The following is a 16,922-nucleotide window of genomic DNA, read 5'->3' as shown; positions in this document are numbered from 1 at the left end:
AGATTCAGACATCCCCCTGGCAATTTCATGCAAGTAAAAAGCTACTTTGCGTATCCATCATTTTCGCTTGGTGAGATTTCGGGCCAAAGAGCCAGACACGAAAGATTTCCCGAAGTGTCGCCGGCGGCTCCGATGACGGCGTTCCGAGGTACGAATCCGTGACACAACAAATTCCCTTCTCGTAGATGCACAAATCACCCGTACTTTCTGCCCGCTCCATCCGTATTCCTGCCAATTCATCTACCCTCAGAATGCCTCCATACAATATTGTCGTCTTCGCTGGGGACTACTGCGGCCCAGAGGTAGAACCCCCCCCCCCTCCCCCCAAAGATACCTCAAAACACGCCATGACTGACGATGGACATTGTAGGTCACGGCAGAAGCATTGAAGGTACCATCGCCCAGCTCAATTACCCACGAGGCAAGAGAATTGTCGGCTCATACCAGTCAATCCAGATCCTTCGGGTAGTAGAGAAAGAACGACCACACATCAAATTCGACTTCCAAGAACACCTGCTAGGCGGGGTGTGTTACGCTCTTGAAATGCTTCCAGCTAGCAGTTTCCGCTGACAATGATTTCAGGCCTCCATCGACGCCACCGGCTCCCCTCTCACAGACGAAGCCCTCGCCGCAGCCAAAAAAGCAGACGCGGTCCTCTTAGGCGCAATAGGTGGCCCCGTACGCCTTCCTTTCCCTTCCATCTACAACATGCTTCCAAGCAGACTCTGACCCCTTCTCCACATAAAAGAAGTATGGCACCGGCCCCGTCCGCCCTGAACAAGGCCTCCTCAAGCTCCGCAAAGAACTCAACACCTTCGGCAACCTACGCCCCTGCAACTTCGCCTCCGACTCCCTGACCTCCATCTCCCCTCTCAAAGAGCACATCTGCCGCGGCGTCAACTTTACCATCATTCGCGAGTTGACCGGGGGCATATACTTCGGAGAGCGGAAAGAGGAGGAAAACAACGACGGGTACGCTTGGGATACCGAACCCTACTCACGGGCGGAAATTGAGCGCGTGACGAGATTAGCTGCGCATTTGGCTATGGCTACGGAGCCACCGCAGAAAGTGTGGAGTTTGGATAAGGCCAACGTGCTTGCTACGAGTCGGCTGTGGAGGAAGGTTGTCAGCGAGGTTATGAAGAACGAGTTTCCGCAACTACAGCTTGGGCATCATTTGATTGATAGTGCAGCTATGTTGATGGTCAAGGATCCAAGGGCCCTGAATGGAGTTATTGTCACGAGTAACTTGTTTGGGGATATCATAAGCGATGAGGCGAGTGTGATACCTGGAAGTTTGGGCTTGTTGCCCAGTGCGAGTTTGAATGGGGTGCCGGATGGGAAAAGTGTGGTCAGTGGGATTTATGAGCCCATACACGGTAAGTGCTGTGGAAAGATCGAGGAATTCGGATGGTTGCTAATAAGATCGGACAGGCTCGGCTCCTGATATCGCAGGGCAGGAGAAAGTCAATCCCGTGGCAATGATCCTATCAACGGCTATGATGCTTCAATACTCTTTCAATCAACCAGAAGAAGCAAAGGCAATAGAGGAGGCGGTCCGGCGAACGATCGATGCCAATGTGCGCACGGGGGACATTGGAGGAAAGTCGACCACCAAGCAGGTTGGCGATCACGTTGCTCAAGAATTGTCCAAGATCTTGTCTGGATAGAAGCAAAAGCTCCTACTATGGCAGCCCATAGAGAGCATATCCACCCAAAACTCCAGGTGCCAGTGACCCTTGGATCGATGTGCGGTATGTGGGTCATCATTGTCTTGCTGACATTCCGGGTGGACTCAATCTCCATTCCAGCAGAAGAAATTGGTCCCCGATGTCTCATCGAATTTCGGGATCTTGCATCCAATCCGGTTCTTCCATGCCCATAGCCTCAACTCCCTCAACACCATTCTTTTTCCCATCTTCGTCAGCCACTGCGGCTCTCGACTTTTTAATCTTGTCGTCCTGCGCAAAGATCTGCACGCCACGAACATGCGTATCCTTTCCATTCTGATGGTTCTCCAACACGCGTACCTGCACCACAAATGCCCTCAGCTCAGCCTTGCCACCCACACCGACGCCCTCAAGATCGACATCAATCCAGCCACGCGGCTCTTCACCACGCCATTCGTAGAACGGAACCTATTCCACCCCCCCATCATCAGTCCGCATCCTCCCCTTCCAGATCGAGCGAGATCGGGACTCACAAGATCATACATCCCAGTCCCACCCCAAAATTGCATCTTCGTAGGCGTATAACTCTCATCCAACAGAAAATCCAAGTAGACCCTCATCTTGACAATCTTGACCAACTTGAAAAAGTGTACGGTGAGCAAATGCGGCTGCGGACCGTCCGACTGCCAGAATTGGCTCGGGTTGAGGTTGCGGAGGGCGTCGACGCCGCAGGAGGGCTTGTGGGTCGAGACGGACCAGGAGGCAAGCGAAGAGATTTCGCGAAGGCCGACGAGGGAGGGGTCCTGCGCTGAAGGCACGCGTGTTAGAGGGTGTCTGTGGAGGAGAGAGGAGAGAGAAGGGAATGTATGGAGGGGAAGTACGTACTTGGGTCGAGAGTCAAGGGTTCTTCTTCCGTTGCACTGTCCAGATCCACGTCGTTGACTACATCCTGAAGGTGGGATTCGGGATCATCGGCTTCATCGCCGTTGTTGGTGGTGGTGGTGGTGTCGTCCATTGAGTTCATGCCGCCGATTTGTACTGGGCTTTCTGGTCAAATTACTCTGGTTGGACGGAGCAACTTTGCCGAAGCTCAAGGCCTAGCGTAAGGTACAGTATCTTCGGCGCCTCCCGCTCTGTAATCTTATCCGCCAGGTACCCTGGGCCGATCTATAAGATGCTTCCGAGGCTTCGGACGATTCTTGACCGTCTCAAGTATGAAATTAGGAGCGAGAGGTGTCTTTCCTGATAATGGCGCGTCGGAGGTGGTAGGAGAATAACACACTCAGAAACAAGGCTGGGAGACCTGTTGATAACAATTCATGTACATCAAAGCCATCCTACTACTCACGACGAGAGCGCAACTAGTCTATCGCTTTCATATCTTAGCAGTCTCTCGATTTTTCACTTCAGCAAATCCGCTTGGACAGGCAGTCGGTCCGTGGATGGTCATACTCGAAAAGGGTTCAAGGCACTAATTTCTTTCGATATAAAGCTTCATTGTTGTCCCCGTGGTCAGTCCCTGAATCCACTTCGTTAATTCCACCACCGATCAAACAAGTTACAAAAGAATGCAGAAGCCTGTGAGCTGATTCTTGCCTCTAGACCTGCCATCAAGCGCAGCACCTAACAGCCAAAGTCTTCACTTGGATCCCCGTGAAGGAGCTGCTTGACTGCCGGCCATTGTCCACCAGTTCATCCAACGGCTGACCATCAGATCCACAAGCCCACTATCTACGACATGAGGAGCACTTATTAATGCAGGAGTGTCTCTCTTCGCTTTATCAATCAAAGATCACACTTTTGCTGTCGTCGTAAAGTCCAGTCTTCGTACTAAAGTAATTTCACCGCAGGGTTGTGGTTGGTATTTTCAACATAATTACTTCTTCCTGCGTTTCTACGTTGGCTTGCTTCTGAAGGGCGGGACTCAAGTTGTTCGAGCCATTCGGAGAAAGACACACGTTCGAATCTGAGTCCTGCTGCGGCGAGAGTGGGAAGAAAGTTGTTTGTCCAAGAAAGAGTATGAGGAGAGCGGGTATTGTATACCAGCTCCGTGGTCTGGAGGCAGTCCTCGACTAGTTCTTTGGTTTTCGTCCTCTCTATCAGGCATCTGCGTAGGTTGCCCTTCGGGAGACGTTCCAGTTTCCATGGACGGAGGGACTGAAAGGCCAGCGATTTCCAATATGGTTTCGGCAAGCGTTTCAACCGGTAGCCATTCATTCACAGTCCCTGTCTAAGACAGGCAGTGTCCCGATTCGTAACCCGCTCCGAACAATCATTGGAATCATCTCCTTTTCATTCCAAATCCCATGCTTTTGGTCACCGACTATCTGGCCTATCCTTAGTATCGTTGCCTTTGCACACACTGTATCCACGACGGCCTGAATAACGTGCTCAGCACCCAACTTTGAACGGCCATAGCCCAGCTTAGAGCTAAGAGACAAGTGTTCGATAGGGGCCTCAGGGATTCGCGCTCGCATGGGGCTAGCCATCGCAGAAGTGATGGAAGAGCAAAATATAAATCGCGCGGATTCGGCACTTGGGACTGCCAGAGACATCTACACAAGGTTCCGTACGCCGGCGATATGGGGTTCAAAAGAAAGAAGGCCCAGCTGACATTTGACGGGCTAAGCACAGTGAATGATATGAGTGATTTGCGATAATAGGACAATCTGATCTCTTTTATCAAGATCCAGATCAGGTTAGCTGAGGTTACTAGTGTGGACTGAAAGCTTTGTCGGATCCATAACAGAGAGTCTCCTGTCTTTCATTGAACTGTGAAGCCGTGACAGTGTACTCCCACGTCTGATCAAACGGAACACTTTTTCACTCTGCTTTTGTCGAGAAATCGGGCGAGAACATGTGCGCCAACTGCACCAGTAGCCCCAGTCAGGAGGATCTCGGGACCGTGAGTGAATCCGAGCATCCTTGCAGGAATCGACGGACCACCAAATGCTGCTCGGACGCTGCGACTGGGCCAGGAACACGTTTCTGCAAATCGGCGTACTTCTGGACCAATTGGCTCATCGCCGTGACCAGGGTTTCTTTTCCGAGCTCTTGATTGCGAGAGAGTCTGTGCAGGACTTGTGCGAGACTGTAGATGTTAGCAGCCTCGAAAACAACATTCTGGCTTAGTAGTCTGCCATTGCCACGGAGGGTCCAGATCTTTACAGATCTGAGTTCGCAGCCGAAGTGCTTGTAAGCTGTGCATGCAGCTTCGAGGCTTGGAAGTGCTTTATGGTAACAGTACGGAGTTTGTTGATCGGAGAAATGAGGTGGAGGTTCATGTGGAACCGTATGCCAGACATGATATTCTGTACCTCGGAGGTACTAGTACCACGGGCTTCGACGCAGAGTCTATCAAGGCAGCGAAAATTGCCGGGAAATATCCTGGCTAATGGAAGGGGGAATGACGGGATCTTAGAAGCTTTCAAGGTCGAATTCACGGCAGTCGATGAGCAATACTCTGTTGGCCTTTCATTGCGCTCCAGGTCTGTCTCTTGTGATCCTTATCAACGGCCTCTTCCGAAAGAAGATTGAAAAAAACCAAGATTCGCTGTTCACGACGCCCATGAGAGATGTCACCTTGCTCAGGGCGTCCGAACTTGAGAGTTTGTTTCAAAAAGAAAGTCATCAGAGTGTAAAAAAGGGTTCACCAGATCACCGCGATACTTGAGCGCCGAGCTTAGAGTAAGAGAGGGTGTGTCGATTATTTACCTTGGGATATGCAATCTATATCTCTTAAGAACGCTCTAGGTCTTCCGCAAATGTGTCACAGCCCACCCCATGAGCCTATAAACAAGGATAATCGCCAGCATGATACCGACCCAATTGCCAGTGTCTCCAGTACGGTACCCATACTCTTCCAGTACAGCCTGGCCGTCAATCTTGCACTGGGAAGCCAATGCGCTCTGGTACATACAGTGACATCCTTTGCCGCAGTCATAAACTCGGTAGCCGAATTCGTTGACCATCATGCCTCGGAAAACGTAGGCTTGCTAAGAGGGGTTTCAGCTTATCTCTTCCGGGGAAAAGGCCAGAGAGGTGACTTACATAGTCAATATAATGGAAGACGTATTTCCAGAATGGGTTCAAGATCTCTGGAGAGACCAAAAAGCCGCCAACACTCATCCACAGACCATTTGCGAATGCAATGAGAGCCAGAGCGACGACAGATATCGGGAAGATGGAGGACATGAGGACAACCAGAGACTCTCCAGCGAGCAGATCCAGAAATAGCCACATCACCCATGTGAAGAAGGCTCCAGCTGTTGGCCGGAAGTTGTTGAGGAAGTAGGTTATTAATGAGAATACCAGGGATATGAGGAATAGGTAAGGCAACCCGATCAGAAAGTTTGCAATCATGAATGGAGCAGCGCCATAAAGGCCATTGGCGCGTTCTTTGATGAACGTAGCACGGTCTTCAAGGAAAGCCGGAACGTATGCGACGGCCATGAAGGACATGAAGGCCGAACCGAAGAAGATCGCGTTGGTAAAAGGTCCTATCGATGACTGGGTTGACGGAAGTCGCTGCCATACCGTTCCCATCATGACCGCAAGACCGATGTACATTGCGAATCGAATGCCATAGGCAACGACATCTCGGTAGCTCTTGATGAATGAGCGGTGAAGGAGTGCGAGCGTGACGTTCAGAAAGGGAGCACGAGACTTGTTCCCGATGAGTACATCCTTCTCTGAAGACGGCCCGGCGACAAATGCTGAGATAGCGTGTGCTTCGGACGACTCTCGCCAAGCTGAATGTAGCTTTTCCAGTCGGCGTTGTGCATCTGCCTCATCTTGAGAAAAGTCACTGCTTGTAAGATCGAGCAGAAATTCGGCAGGGTTAGTGTATAGAGGCATTGGAAGGCCTCTGCGTTCGAAATAAGGTTTTATCGCGGGCAGTGGGCCATTATAGCAGGTCAGGCCAGCTGACAGTAGCAATAGATTATCAAAAAGATCGAAAGTCAATGATGAAGGTTGGTGAATGCTTGCGATGACGATCAACTGCATCCTTCTGTCAGTGGTCGATGGACAGGGAACGGACCCCCAAAACGACCTACCCTTTGCTTTCGGACAATGCTTTTCAGGTATTTGATGACTTCGTAACTTGCTTTCGAGTCCAGCCCGCTATGGAGAGTTCGAAGTCAGCGTCCCTTTCAAGTCCAAGAACCGAGAGATGAGACAGCTCGAAAGGATGATAGGAGCCTTTTGTTCCCGGAACATGTCTCCCAACTCCTACATCGCCCCAGGAAGAAAAGACTTTGCACCAAAGATAAACACACCTAGTAGGCTCATCAAGAAACAAGATCTTTGGGGCGGTGATGAGCTGACTGGCAATCGAAAGCCGTCGCTTCTGCCCGCCGGATATGCCCTTGCGGATGGGTGTGCTAAAAATGGTGGGAGCTTGATTTTGCAATCCGAACGCAAACAGGAGCTGGTCAACGCGCCGCCTTCGCTCATGACCTGGGATCGTGCTTGAGCTTATCAGACCACGGGCCACCTACAGATCCCAAGGAACATTTACCTGGGCAAAGATAGACGTGCAGCAAAGTCCAGCGTTTCTCGCACCGTCAGCGATCCGATCAAGGCGTCATCTTGCTCAACGTAGGAGCTTATGCTCTGCAAATCCGTATCCGAGATGGTGGAGCCGTTGACATATACGCTGCCCGCGACATTCAATTTTGCACCGGGATTCCGATGAGCGAGTACGTTCAGTAGCGTGGTCTTGCCGCTGCCAGAAGGTCCCATTAGGGCGGTGAGTGTCCCTAGTCCAATTCAGCGCGAATCTCTTTTCCAATGGCTGGGTCAGTGTACCAGCCTCAGCATATCCATCTATAGTTGAGAGAAAGGGAATGGGTCGAACATCGGTCATCCAGCTTCTTTTTTCGACATGTATGCCGCGCCATGCAAGACTCCGAACCGTGGTATTTGTCAAGTGAGCTTCACCTACGGGATTCCTTTCGATATCCCTGACCGAGCGACTGGCTTGCTCCATCTCTTTGGTCATATAATGAGCTTCCAGGCAACGACGGCACCCAAATTTGTCGTATAAGTTGTATCATTGATAGGCTGGTGCCAATCGCGCAGTATTTTGGATTGGAAATATCGAGATTAGACTTCCGGTCCGACTCACAGCCACACAGCAAGAAATGTTATTATTGTTGCATGTTATTTAATAGATGTGATTTGAGAGAGCAGGATCATGAATGTTGGTTTGTTTGATTATGGTTTCAGTTTGACGGTAATCGTGCTGAAAGATTCCGGGACTGACTCCTTGAACTTTAAGTATCCCATCAAGTAATTTTAGAGCACTGCCCTAAACGCCGTCTCGCTTGCGAAGGTCGATATAAGTTATCGCGGCATCTGAGCCTGTGCATCCTTTACGACGGTTGTATTAGTAATAATGGATTCAACGGTTGTTCTGTGAATGATGTTGAGGTTAGATTTTAGCAAAGTAGACCGGGATCAACAAGGGGCCTTCGAAATTCACATTTTCTGGCTGGTGAGTTCATCTAAACATTTTGACTTAATGGTCCTGCGCTCGCTGATCAAGAGGCTTCCGGGCAACACAGCTCCCGTTATTTCGACTTGAGCCCGTATCTCTTCCGAATGACCACCTTTTAGAAGTCCCTTCGTCGTCGAGATCGAGCCTCCGATCAGCAGCTAGCTTGTTCCAAAGTCTACCCACAAAAGACACATCTTGGCCGGAAGAACATTGAGCAGCCCTCCTCGAATCCCCAATCTGCTATTTTCGGGGTAAAGCTGTCATCTCTTCGACGTGAGAGATCTCCTTGATGGTGGTACGATCAAGGCGTGTTCTCAAGGTTTTGCCTCCTCCATTTTCATGGTCGCCTGTTATAGGCCTATCATCCTCTCAAGTCCCCAATCATATACTCAACCACACTACCAGCGTAACCAGGCATGGCGATACTGCGAGTATCCGTGTGTTGGTGAATGAATTTTTCTCGTACAAGTTCTTTCAATCTTTCCAGAGTTGCCCATGACTATAGATCGAGCCTGAGCGGGCGCTACTATACTCGACCTGGGCTAATCATTCGGACAAGATTTCATGACACCAGTCTTTTCGGTCCAGCCCAGGGCTGGAAGGTCCGAGTAGGTCCCCCAAGCGATTCCGTTTCTATGGCATGCTCCTGCATTTCGTTCTTGCTGATCGCCGTTGGAAGCAATGATATCAGCTGATGTCTGGCCTTTGTTCGGCACTATCCTTGCTTTTCGTTGTAGATGTACAATATAGTCGGCCCATGGGACTTACTTAGCTAGTCATCCTTCTCATCTCATTCTGAGGTTCCAATAATCGCTAACGGACACGACTTGAAACACGACTGGGCAACCCGGAAAACCCAAGTAGCCTCACCCAACTCATGGCTCTTACCTTGATGACGAAGATTTGCATTGGCCTTTCTGTAGTAATGAGACAAGACAAGAGGGAATCTCGTCATTGTCCAGGAGCGGTTTCGTCGATGTAGTGAGGGCGACTGTCAATCTGCAAGCCCATCTAAAGAACTTAGAGCCATTCGCAGCGACCCACGAATTTATATAGAAAATGTCGGACTAATAGTTGTGGCCTACGAGACCAGGTCGTGGGCTGAGTGCATAACATTGTGCATTCATGAGACTTAAGTACAAAGAGACCACCCTAAATCTGACCATACATCATGGCGGAGATATACACGTCAATGAACACAAGATGAAATCACAAAACCCACAAGAACCCTACGACAGCGCTGGGGAACCTGTAAGCACTTCTACCAACGCCATGCAAGGAAAACGGGACAAGACGAAAACGATAATTCGTAAACGTGAAGAGCGACAACCAGCCGAGCGTGAACCTTTCCACTCGCTCAAACCCGCCATATCTTCGAAGACTTCTTCTCTATTGATTGCGCCGTTTCGGGATATCCAGGGGCTGAACTTTGGGTTTGTAAGTCGGCAGCGAGCCAGTACAGCCGATGCGAAAGAAAGAACAAGAGCTAGCAAGATCAATTTCAATGACTCTGAATGAGGCCAGGAAGGATGTATAATTTTCAGCCAGAGCGGTCGTTAGCTAGAGATTCTGGCGAGTGATCCTCATCAGCTGTTATTTCTTGATTCCCAAGATCCTGTAAAGCACTTGACAGCTCATGCGAGCCCACTGGCGCCACTCCATTCGAGTCCCCGTTTAAGCCGATGCCGCTGTGTGGTGTTGGAGTAACTTCGTCGCCGTCCGGCAATGGTGTGGCGCTCGCAGGGCTCACACCGTCAACCATTTGCTCCTCTTCTTGAGGATCAGGGAGATTCGCGAGGCTTATAGAGCTTTGGTGCGATTGGCTTTCGCCGTTCCGGGAGGATTCCGTGTGGCTTGTACGTCCAGGTATGCTTCCCTCGTCGAGCGATCCAGGAGCTCTGGCGGTCTCAGGCCAGCCAGAGCCTGGGGTTGAGCCGTTCGTATTCGAGCTAGTCCGAGCGCCAGCAAGATATTGGGCACGAGTGCCAACAGGCATGCTAGAAGCTCGACCAACAAGTGGTCGCCTGGCCCGTAAGGAGACAGAGCTTGCATTGCTCCATAGTGTTGAACCTTGACTGAGCCTGATTCGTCTCGGACCACTTTCCGCAGCGGAGCTTGATTCATCAGCACTTGACGACCTCCGCGGTGAGTCGAAGTGACCGCCGATGTAGAGAAAATCCAGTCCTTGTGCACCGTTTTGAGAAGGTTGGCTGTTGCTGCTTCCTGTGGATGAATAATGGTGGGGAAAGAGGTAACCAGGGACGTAAATATTCTCAGGCGTTTCGGCTCTGTCGACTTGGACAACATGGGAACCGCTCATGCAGGGACACTCATGACCGCACTCGCACTTGGGAATCGATGCGACTTCTCTTTCTCTCTCAAGCGTTGACTCGCGCCGTCGTGCACGAAGGGGCGCATGCCTGTCCTCTGTATCATCTCCTGTTCCGTTGACTAGCTCTTCGGCGTTATCTGATCGTTCCTGACCTGAAGACGCCTCTGTTACGGAGGCCGAAGCAAACGCATCGCTCCCGATGTCAGCCCTATGAGCGTAAGTGATTCGTAGCCCTATCCGAGGTAATCTCCACTCCCTTGGTTTGGCATGGAAGCGCCGCTTGAACCGACGGCCAATTGTCCGAAGACGTCTTAGAGTCGCAGTCTGCGGCTGTAAGCCTCGCTCTTCCGGGCCCCCTTGAGCAGTACCATTTGGCAAATCACGACTTTCCACGGGTTCTTCCCGTCTAGTGTCGGCACCTGCTTCTTCACCAGCCGGGGAGGTAGCCCCCGGCGTCGGCGTTGGAGTGCGGATATTGGAAGTAGACCGACTGGGTGCTGGAGACCTGCGCTCCGTAATCGTGGTCAACAGCCCAAGCCCTGGAGTGCCCGGCACTGCCTCTACCTGCGATGCGGGTTGTTGTCCCGGTCGATCGACGCAAGCTCGAGGAGTGAATGTGGAACCAGATTCGACCGAAGCGAGGGTATTTTGGGTTGAGACCCTCCCCAATCCAAATATAGGGTGGTTGCACCTTTCGCAGAATAGCCTTGTGTGTACCGTAGAGTCGAGGGAGAATTCGAATTGGTGGTTGATGTGGAAGTGGTGGCATCTTGAACAGCTACCATGAAACGGTATCCCAACATTCGCCTCAGAGGAGTTGTGGTGACCATTGGATCCTCGATGTGCTCTATGGAATGTCTCGAAGGGACGGCGGAGAGGATTCGTGGTGGCAGACATTGATGGGGTTGGGGCGATCGAAGGTAGTGGAAGTATTGCCGTGAGCTAGCAGGAGTACTGCACAGGTATTGGTTCTTGAATTATTGTAGGAAGTAATGTTTTGGAAGATCACCCCAAAAAGTAAACAGACTGAGAGCCTGTGTCAGTGCTAATATTCGATAACAGGCTGTCAACAGCTGTCAGGGGAGAGTCAGCTTTTTAATTGATTTAATAGGCCTCCGAAACGGCCATTCGCCGTGCACATGATGTGTGATTCATATCGCTCGCTTTGGGCAAGAGCAAGCGCTCCGGGCAATTGAGGGATTATGGAGGAGGGCATTGCCTTGCTGTACACAAGCGAGCATTCATCTAATTAGCACTTGGTCAATTCGCAGCCAGTTGACAGCTGGCTCTGATGTCATTGGTCTGTAGCCTTGCCATCTCTGCTACTGCGCAGGATGGTAATAGATAGGTAGACCAATTGGCACCTGGCAGGCTTGCGCCTCGTAGATGGCTGTCCAGCCTAGGCCAAGCTCGACTTGCCATGCCAGGGAATTGATCCTTCTGTCGAGGCAATTGCTCAATTGAGGCTTTCTGTCTCATCTCTAGAGCTGTCGTGTCCAGCCAAAGTCAGAGAGAGCTTTGGTGATTGAAGAGGCCAGTCATCGAGCGGTTGCTGGCGATGCGCTACCTCCATTTCCAGACTAGCGCTGGTTCGCCAAAGGAGTAGCACAAGGGGCGCAGTCCAAGCCCTCAGGCTTCCATCGCCTCCTTGTGCTCTACACAAGCGTAAGGCTGTCCAGCACTCGAATGAGCGCTTGAGCTTAGACCTGGTCGTTCAAAATAGCAATCTCGGGGGATTCTGGGATCTGCTATGATGCGCCCCTCGCTCTTGCTTTTTCGAAACCGTGTCTATTGGTTGGACCGTGGTCACGAGTAACGGACTGCGGAACGTAGGTGCCTCAGTGACGTCTTTGTGATGGTTTTCGGACATCATGGCCAGGCTCAATGCGTTGGAACATACAGAGGCCTTTCACAAGATGGGTTCTCTCTTTGCTGACGACGTGAATGTAGCTGGGCATTAAGTGTATAAAGAAGCATGTAGTCAGACCCCCGGCTAGAACGGCACGTTCAGGATCTTGAGAACGTCCAGTCTCCAACTGTCAAAATGAACCTTCCTGCAGAAAACCTCAAAGATTTACGAAGCATACCAAGAAGTGAAAAGCATGGAGGCTGTAAGAAAGGAAGCAATGAATAAGACTGAAGATTGAGGACGAGAATACTGTGGCGTATAGGGAGGATGTTGCACAGACTGCGAGACAAGGATGGCAGGGTGGCTGCAGCTTTACATCAAGGAGTCTTTGACAGGGAAGAGGGCACCTTTGCATTGCACAAGCCTTTGTTGAAAAGTAGCCGCAGGCTGCACACCGCCAAAACAGTCCTGCCAGATGCTTCCATAAAGTGAAAGAAATGCAACGTTGTTTGCTGGAGTTGCGGACTATGGCATGACTTATACGGAAGCAGTTGTGCCTCTGCTATGATGCTACTGTGACGGTAGCTATCTTGCAAAACTTATGCTGAAGTCAATACAGCCTAGTCATGTCCTTGTCTTGATGTTGGTTATCATTAACACCTTTGCTGGACCCGCTATGGTCCAGGGGTGACTGCGTCGTGATATTTGTTTGTCAACACCTTGACCTTTCCACATCTCTAGCTTCCAAAGATTGATAAGACAAGACATCCGGGCAACCACTCCTATCATTCGAACAGTCTTACGGGTTGCTGCAACCGCCTCATTCGGTCCTGAACCACAATCAACCACCAACTTCCAGAACCAGCCACAGCTTCCGGCCCCTGATCAACACAATAATACTTTCAACAAGCGCCTCAAATACTGATGAGGCCTCATGCGCTCTTATCATACAAGACTACAACATTCCGCACCTGACCACGTGTAACAGGGTGCCTATCAAAGATGGTTTCCTCTACAGAAGAAGCAGATGAGACAATCAACATTTGTGCCCGCTGCAGGGAAGCTGCCACGAAAATCTGCGATGGTTGCCGTCAAGCGCCAGATGCCGAAGGAGGACACGTCGAGTCTGTATGGTACTGCAGCGTGAAGTGTCAGGAAGCTGATTGGACGTACCACAAGAGCGATTGCAAGAAGGCTCAGGCCCGCAAATCTCTTTATCGTGTGGCGGAGACAGCACAGCTCGCGTTCTTCCGTCTTGTCGAGCGCATCTTCGATCTGGACGTCGTAGGGTTAGAATCCAAGGAAGAAACCCTTTACGTGCGGGAGGGGCCCAAGGATCGGAGCATATTCAACGCATTTCCTTCAGAGCAGTTGAACAGCGATCAAGACAAGCAGGCTGCTATGGCCTGGATGAATTGTGGTAGCTCGGAAGACTACGTGCAAGTTCTTGTTGAGACTATGCTCCAAGGTCAGAACCCCATTACAATCGTCGACGGGCGATCCAAGACTCGAGGGCGGCGATGAAATCTCAATTGTGATCCGATTAGACTAACATGTCACAGATGTCCCGTTCAAAGTGTCAGAGGTTCGGATTCCGAAAGTCAAGTATCTACGTCGGTAAGCACACATTGAAGTAATTGCTTCCTAGTTAGTGTCCAAAACCGTGTTCGAAGGACCATGTTTCGAGAGCTGGATGCTCTTGTGTTTGTCCAAACCTAGCTTAGAAACTGCGTTCCTGCCTCCAAAAGCCATGCTGACTGAAATCTGCATAGGGTCGTCGTCATCGAACCGGACGGGCACGAAAGCGACAGCTCTAAATCTGAGCACGTCATCTTCAAGATCACCATCAATGAGGATGAAGATTACGCGTTGGATGTCACCGGTGCTCAATTCGGCTTCTACGATCCCGTCACCCCATGGGGATCATACCGGCAAACCCGCATCGAAACACTGGGAAAGATCCGACCCCTCAAGCATCTTCAAGACAGCCACAGACTGCCCAGCGCCGGTTTCAGCAAGCAGAATGGGTGGGATGCCACGAGGAAGGCTCTGAACCGTCAATTCGCGAAGACCTTCGGCACCGCTTCAAAGGCCTGGCAGGCGAAGAACGGATCACTCTCCGCCATGCTCAAGCTGCGCGAGCAAACCTTCCGCAAGAGGCAGGGGGAGCTTCTGGACTTCATCGACGAGCGTGTCGGGGCGAGGAAGAAGCAGCTGCAAGAGGCCAAGGATCCGGAGAAGGAGGCTCTGCGAGCTTCGTAGGTCTGGGCCGCAGAGGTTCACCGACTAGGGAAGTTACACAGAGAAGCTGTCAATGGTGTTTCGATCGTAAGCTGAGAATGTAATTAGGTGGTCGTAACCTGCCAGCTTTGAATATGTACACGCTCATTACTGTGAAATGTTTCCATGCCTGACACGAGCGCTTCTAGCAGCTCATGGGTCCCGCGCCGTCACACTCAACCGTGCTCAAATGATGCGTAGACTTTATGTACGATGCCACTGCGACTTCCACCCATGTGAACACCCATCCACCTCAGGCCTCATCCGAAGGTTCGCTGTCCCACAGGCCGTCCTCCTTGAACATTACAATCAATGCCTGTGTCTCAGGCGAGATCTCCTGAGCATTACGCGTCTCCTCCTTCTGCACAGACAATTAGCCATGCACCAGCCGTCATTGAGTCATCGTCCGCGCTTACCAAGTTCTTCACTATGTTTTCCCATGCCTTGTCCTCGTCCTCCTTTGTCTCGTTGCCACTATACCGGCGAGTCAGATTGATCAACGATCCTTGGAAGTACTTCTTACAGCTGCTCCTCTCCACTAGAAGGCTCTAGACCATCAAATTCCACATGATCATGCGAGGCGATACGTATGACCAGTTCTGAAATACCAAGGTTCACAAGATGGGTGGCCCTGGTACGCCTTCTTACAGTCAGCATACCGATGTCAAGTGAGGATTTGGTTGCACTGACGGCTTGCGTGCCTTCTGTATGACTCTGCCCTCGACCCTGGAAGTACTGCGGTCCGCCACACCAGCGGCGTAACTATCATCGTCGGTCCAGGAATCACAGTCAGGATTGCCGTTTAAGGCGATGCAGTGTGGGAAATGTTGTCTGACGCTGTCGATCCTCGAGTATCCGACGTGGCAACGGGGACACTTGTACGGTCCTGAGCCTCCTCTCGTACTGGGCTGCTTCGGAGGATCGTTCAGGGCAGGTGAGTATCTACCACAGACGAGGGTCGGCGTCGCTCCGTCCTTGCAGACCTGCTGGGGTGGACCATGCCAAAGGACCGGGGCTTGAGGTGCATCGGTTGCGGCTTGTGGAGGTTCCGACCGTAGTGGTTGAGCCACCGGTAGGTGAAGGTAGGCCGATGCATTGCGGTGCTGAGGACTAGGAGACGAAGGAGGCTCTGCAGTTGACGACGCTTGAGACATGCTACGCGTATGATTGGAGGTAGCAGTGGGGTCTTTGTCATCGGCTTGTCTCATCACGGCCCACTGCTGGATGCCAGTGTACGGAGGGCGTTCTATGGCCTCGTCATCGAGGACGATCGGGTTCTAAACTCACGTCAGTAGCACATACATGTTAGACAAGGGCAAGAGATCCTGTATTACCTGGCGTGTCATCTTCGAAGGCTGGCGGCTGATTGTACCGGTGTCCGAGTATGAGTTGGTTGAAGTTGTGAGGGGTTTCATGAGCCCAAACTTCACTTTTGTGTACTCTCGCTTAGGTCTTAGCGCTCCCAGTTTCCTGCTTTGCTCGACACATTGCCAGACGCGGCTCTGCTTGGATCATCCCGGGGATAAGCCTCTGCTTGAGTATCTTAGCATCCTTTTGGGGGGGAAACTCCTCAATGCTCAATACTTTGCCAGGCATTTATTGATCAACCCTCGCATCTTTCAGTGAGAGAAACCCTCTTGTTTTGTCCTATGGAAGAGGAGACGACTGAACTGCCTGCTCCTGCTCCGGTTGCCAGACGTTGTACAAGGTCATTTGGAATGATTGAGTTCTCTGGCTGATATGTTGAGAGATTTTCTAAATCGCTCTTCACGTTCAAGGTCAGCTTTTAACACACTGGGCTTTAGATGCCGTCAAGTTAGGTCACTAGCGGAATGTTCAAGCTCTCACCTTCACGTTCGAGAGCTCCCTTAGGGTTCTCTATCCATAGCTGGAATGCTGATAGATTTTCTAAATCGCCCATCCCATTCAGCGGTCAGCTTTCAGCACACTGGGCTTTAGATCCCGTCAAGTCAGGTCACTGGTGGAATTTTTCAAGCTCTCACCTTCACGTTTGTGAGCTTCCCTAGGGTCTTCTTCGCCTAAGGATGAGGTTTGAAGAGAGGTGTAGGATTTGAGGTTTGGACAGAGACTTGAATTTGATGTATTTATATAATGAAATAGAAGAGTCTCTTCCACATACGGCCACAGACTGTTGAGAACTCGGCTTCCCGTCCGCTCAGCCAAAGATAAGCCTCAGATCGGTTAATTAGTAGTTGGGTCGGTGACGACCAGCGAATACTAACTGCTGTATGTTTTTGCGTTTTTGTCACTTATGTGTCTGCAGCGTTC

General features: G+C 51.0%; 7 protein-coding genes across 7 annotated transcripts; 3 read left to right on the top strand and 4 right to left on the bottom strand.

The window, feature by feature from the left end:
• Positions 1-251: 251 nt before the first annotated feature.
• Positions 252-1,670, top strand: HO133_006695 (uncharacterized protein; the record flags this gene model as incomplete). Its single annotated transcript, XM_037297592.1, has 6 exons — positions 252-302; positions 371-391; positions 457-525; positions 583-678; positions 749-1,379; positions 1,435-1,670. The coding sequence occupies 6 exons, from the start codon at positions 252-254 to the stop codon at positions 1,668-1,670; spliced, it is 1,104 nt and encodes a 367-aa protein (XP_037147028.1).
• A 165-nt stretch (positions 1,671-1,835) lies between these two features.
• Positions 1,836-2,685, bottom strand: HO133_006694 (uncharacterized protein; the record flags this gene model as incomplete). Its single annotated transcript, XM_037297591.1, has 3 exons — positions 1,836-2,138; positions 2,204-2,478; positions 2,556-2,685. The coding sequence occupies 3 exons, from the start codon at positions 2,683-2,685 to the stop codon at positions 1,836-1,838; spliced, it is 708 nt and encodes a 235-aa protein (XP_037147027.1).
• Positions 2,686-5,419: 2,734 nt separating this feature from the next.
• Positions 5,420-7,415, bottom strand: HO133_006693 (uncharacterized protein; the record flags this gene model as incomplete). The annotated part of the gene is made up of 5 exons (XM_037297590.1): positions 5,420-5,665; positions 5,721-6,671; positions 6,728-6,794; positions 6,950-7,141; positions 7,192-7,415. The coding sequence occupies 5 exons, from the start codon at positions 7,413-7,415 to the stop codon at positions 5,420-5,422; spliced, it is 1,680 nt and encodes a 559-aa protein (XP_037147026.1).
• A 1,882-nt stretch (positions 7,416-9,297) lies between these two features.
• HO133_006692 (uncharacterized protein) lies at positions 9,298-9,690 on the top strand (the record flags this gene model as incomplete). Its single annotated transcript, XM_037297589.1, has 1 exon — positions 9,298-9,690. The coding sequence occupies one exon, from the start codon at positions 9,298-9,300 to the stop codon at positions 9,688-9,690; it is 393 nt and encodes a 130-aa protein (XP_037147025.1).
• A 22-nt stretch (positions 9,691-9,712) lies between these two features.
• On the bottom strand, positions 9,713-11,401 carry HO133_006691 (uncharacterized protein; the record flags this gene model as incomplete). Its single annotated transcript, XM_037297588.1, has 1 exon — positions 9,713-11,401. One exon carries the CDS (start codon positions 11,399-11,401, stop codon positions 9,713-9,715), a length of 1,689 nt encoding a protein of 562 aa, XP_037147024.1.
• Positions 11,402-13,355: 1,954 nt separating this feature from the next.
• HO133_006690 (uncharacterized protein) lies at positions 13,356-14,615 on the top strand (the record flags this gene model as incomplete). The annotated part of the gene is made up of 3 exons (XM_037297587.1): positions 13,356-13,821; positions 13,916-13,970; positions 14,126-14,615. 3 exons carry the CDS (start codon positions 13,356-13,358, stop codon positions 14,613-14,615), a joined length of 1,011 nt encoding a protein of 336 aa, XP_037147023.1.
• A 271-nt stretch (positions 14,616-14,886) lies between these two features.
• HO133_006689 (uncharacterized protein) lies at positions 14,887-15,979 on the bottom strand (the record flags this gene model as incomplete). Its single annotated transcript, XM_037297586.1, has 5 exons — positions 14,887-14,994; positions 15,050-15,107; positions 15,157-15,273; positions 15,324-15,910; positions 15,968-15,979. 5 exons carry the CDS (start codon positions 15,977-15,979, stop codon positions 14,887-14,889), a joined length of 882 nt encoding a protein of 293 aa, XP_037147022.1.
• Positions 15,980-16,922: the final 943 nt, after the last annotated feature.

The sequence above is a fragment of the Letharia lupina genome (genome assembly GCF_014066315.1).
Source record: "Letharia lupina isolate WasteWater1 chromosome Unknown contig_26, whole genome shotgun sequence".
Lineage (NCBI taxonomy): Eukaryota > Fungi > Ascomycota > Lecanoromycetes > Lecanorales > Parmeliaceae > Letharia > Letharia lupina.
Note: the sequence above shows the minus strand (reverse complement) of the source record. Positions and strands in the feature narration are given on the sequence as shown.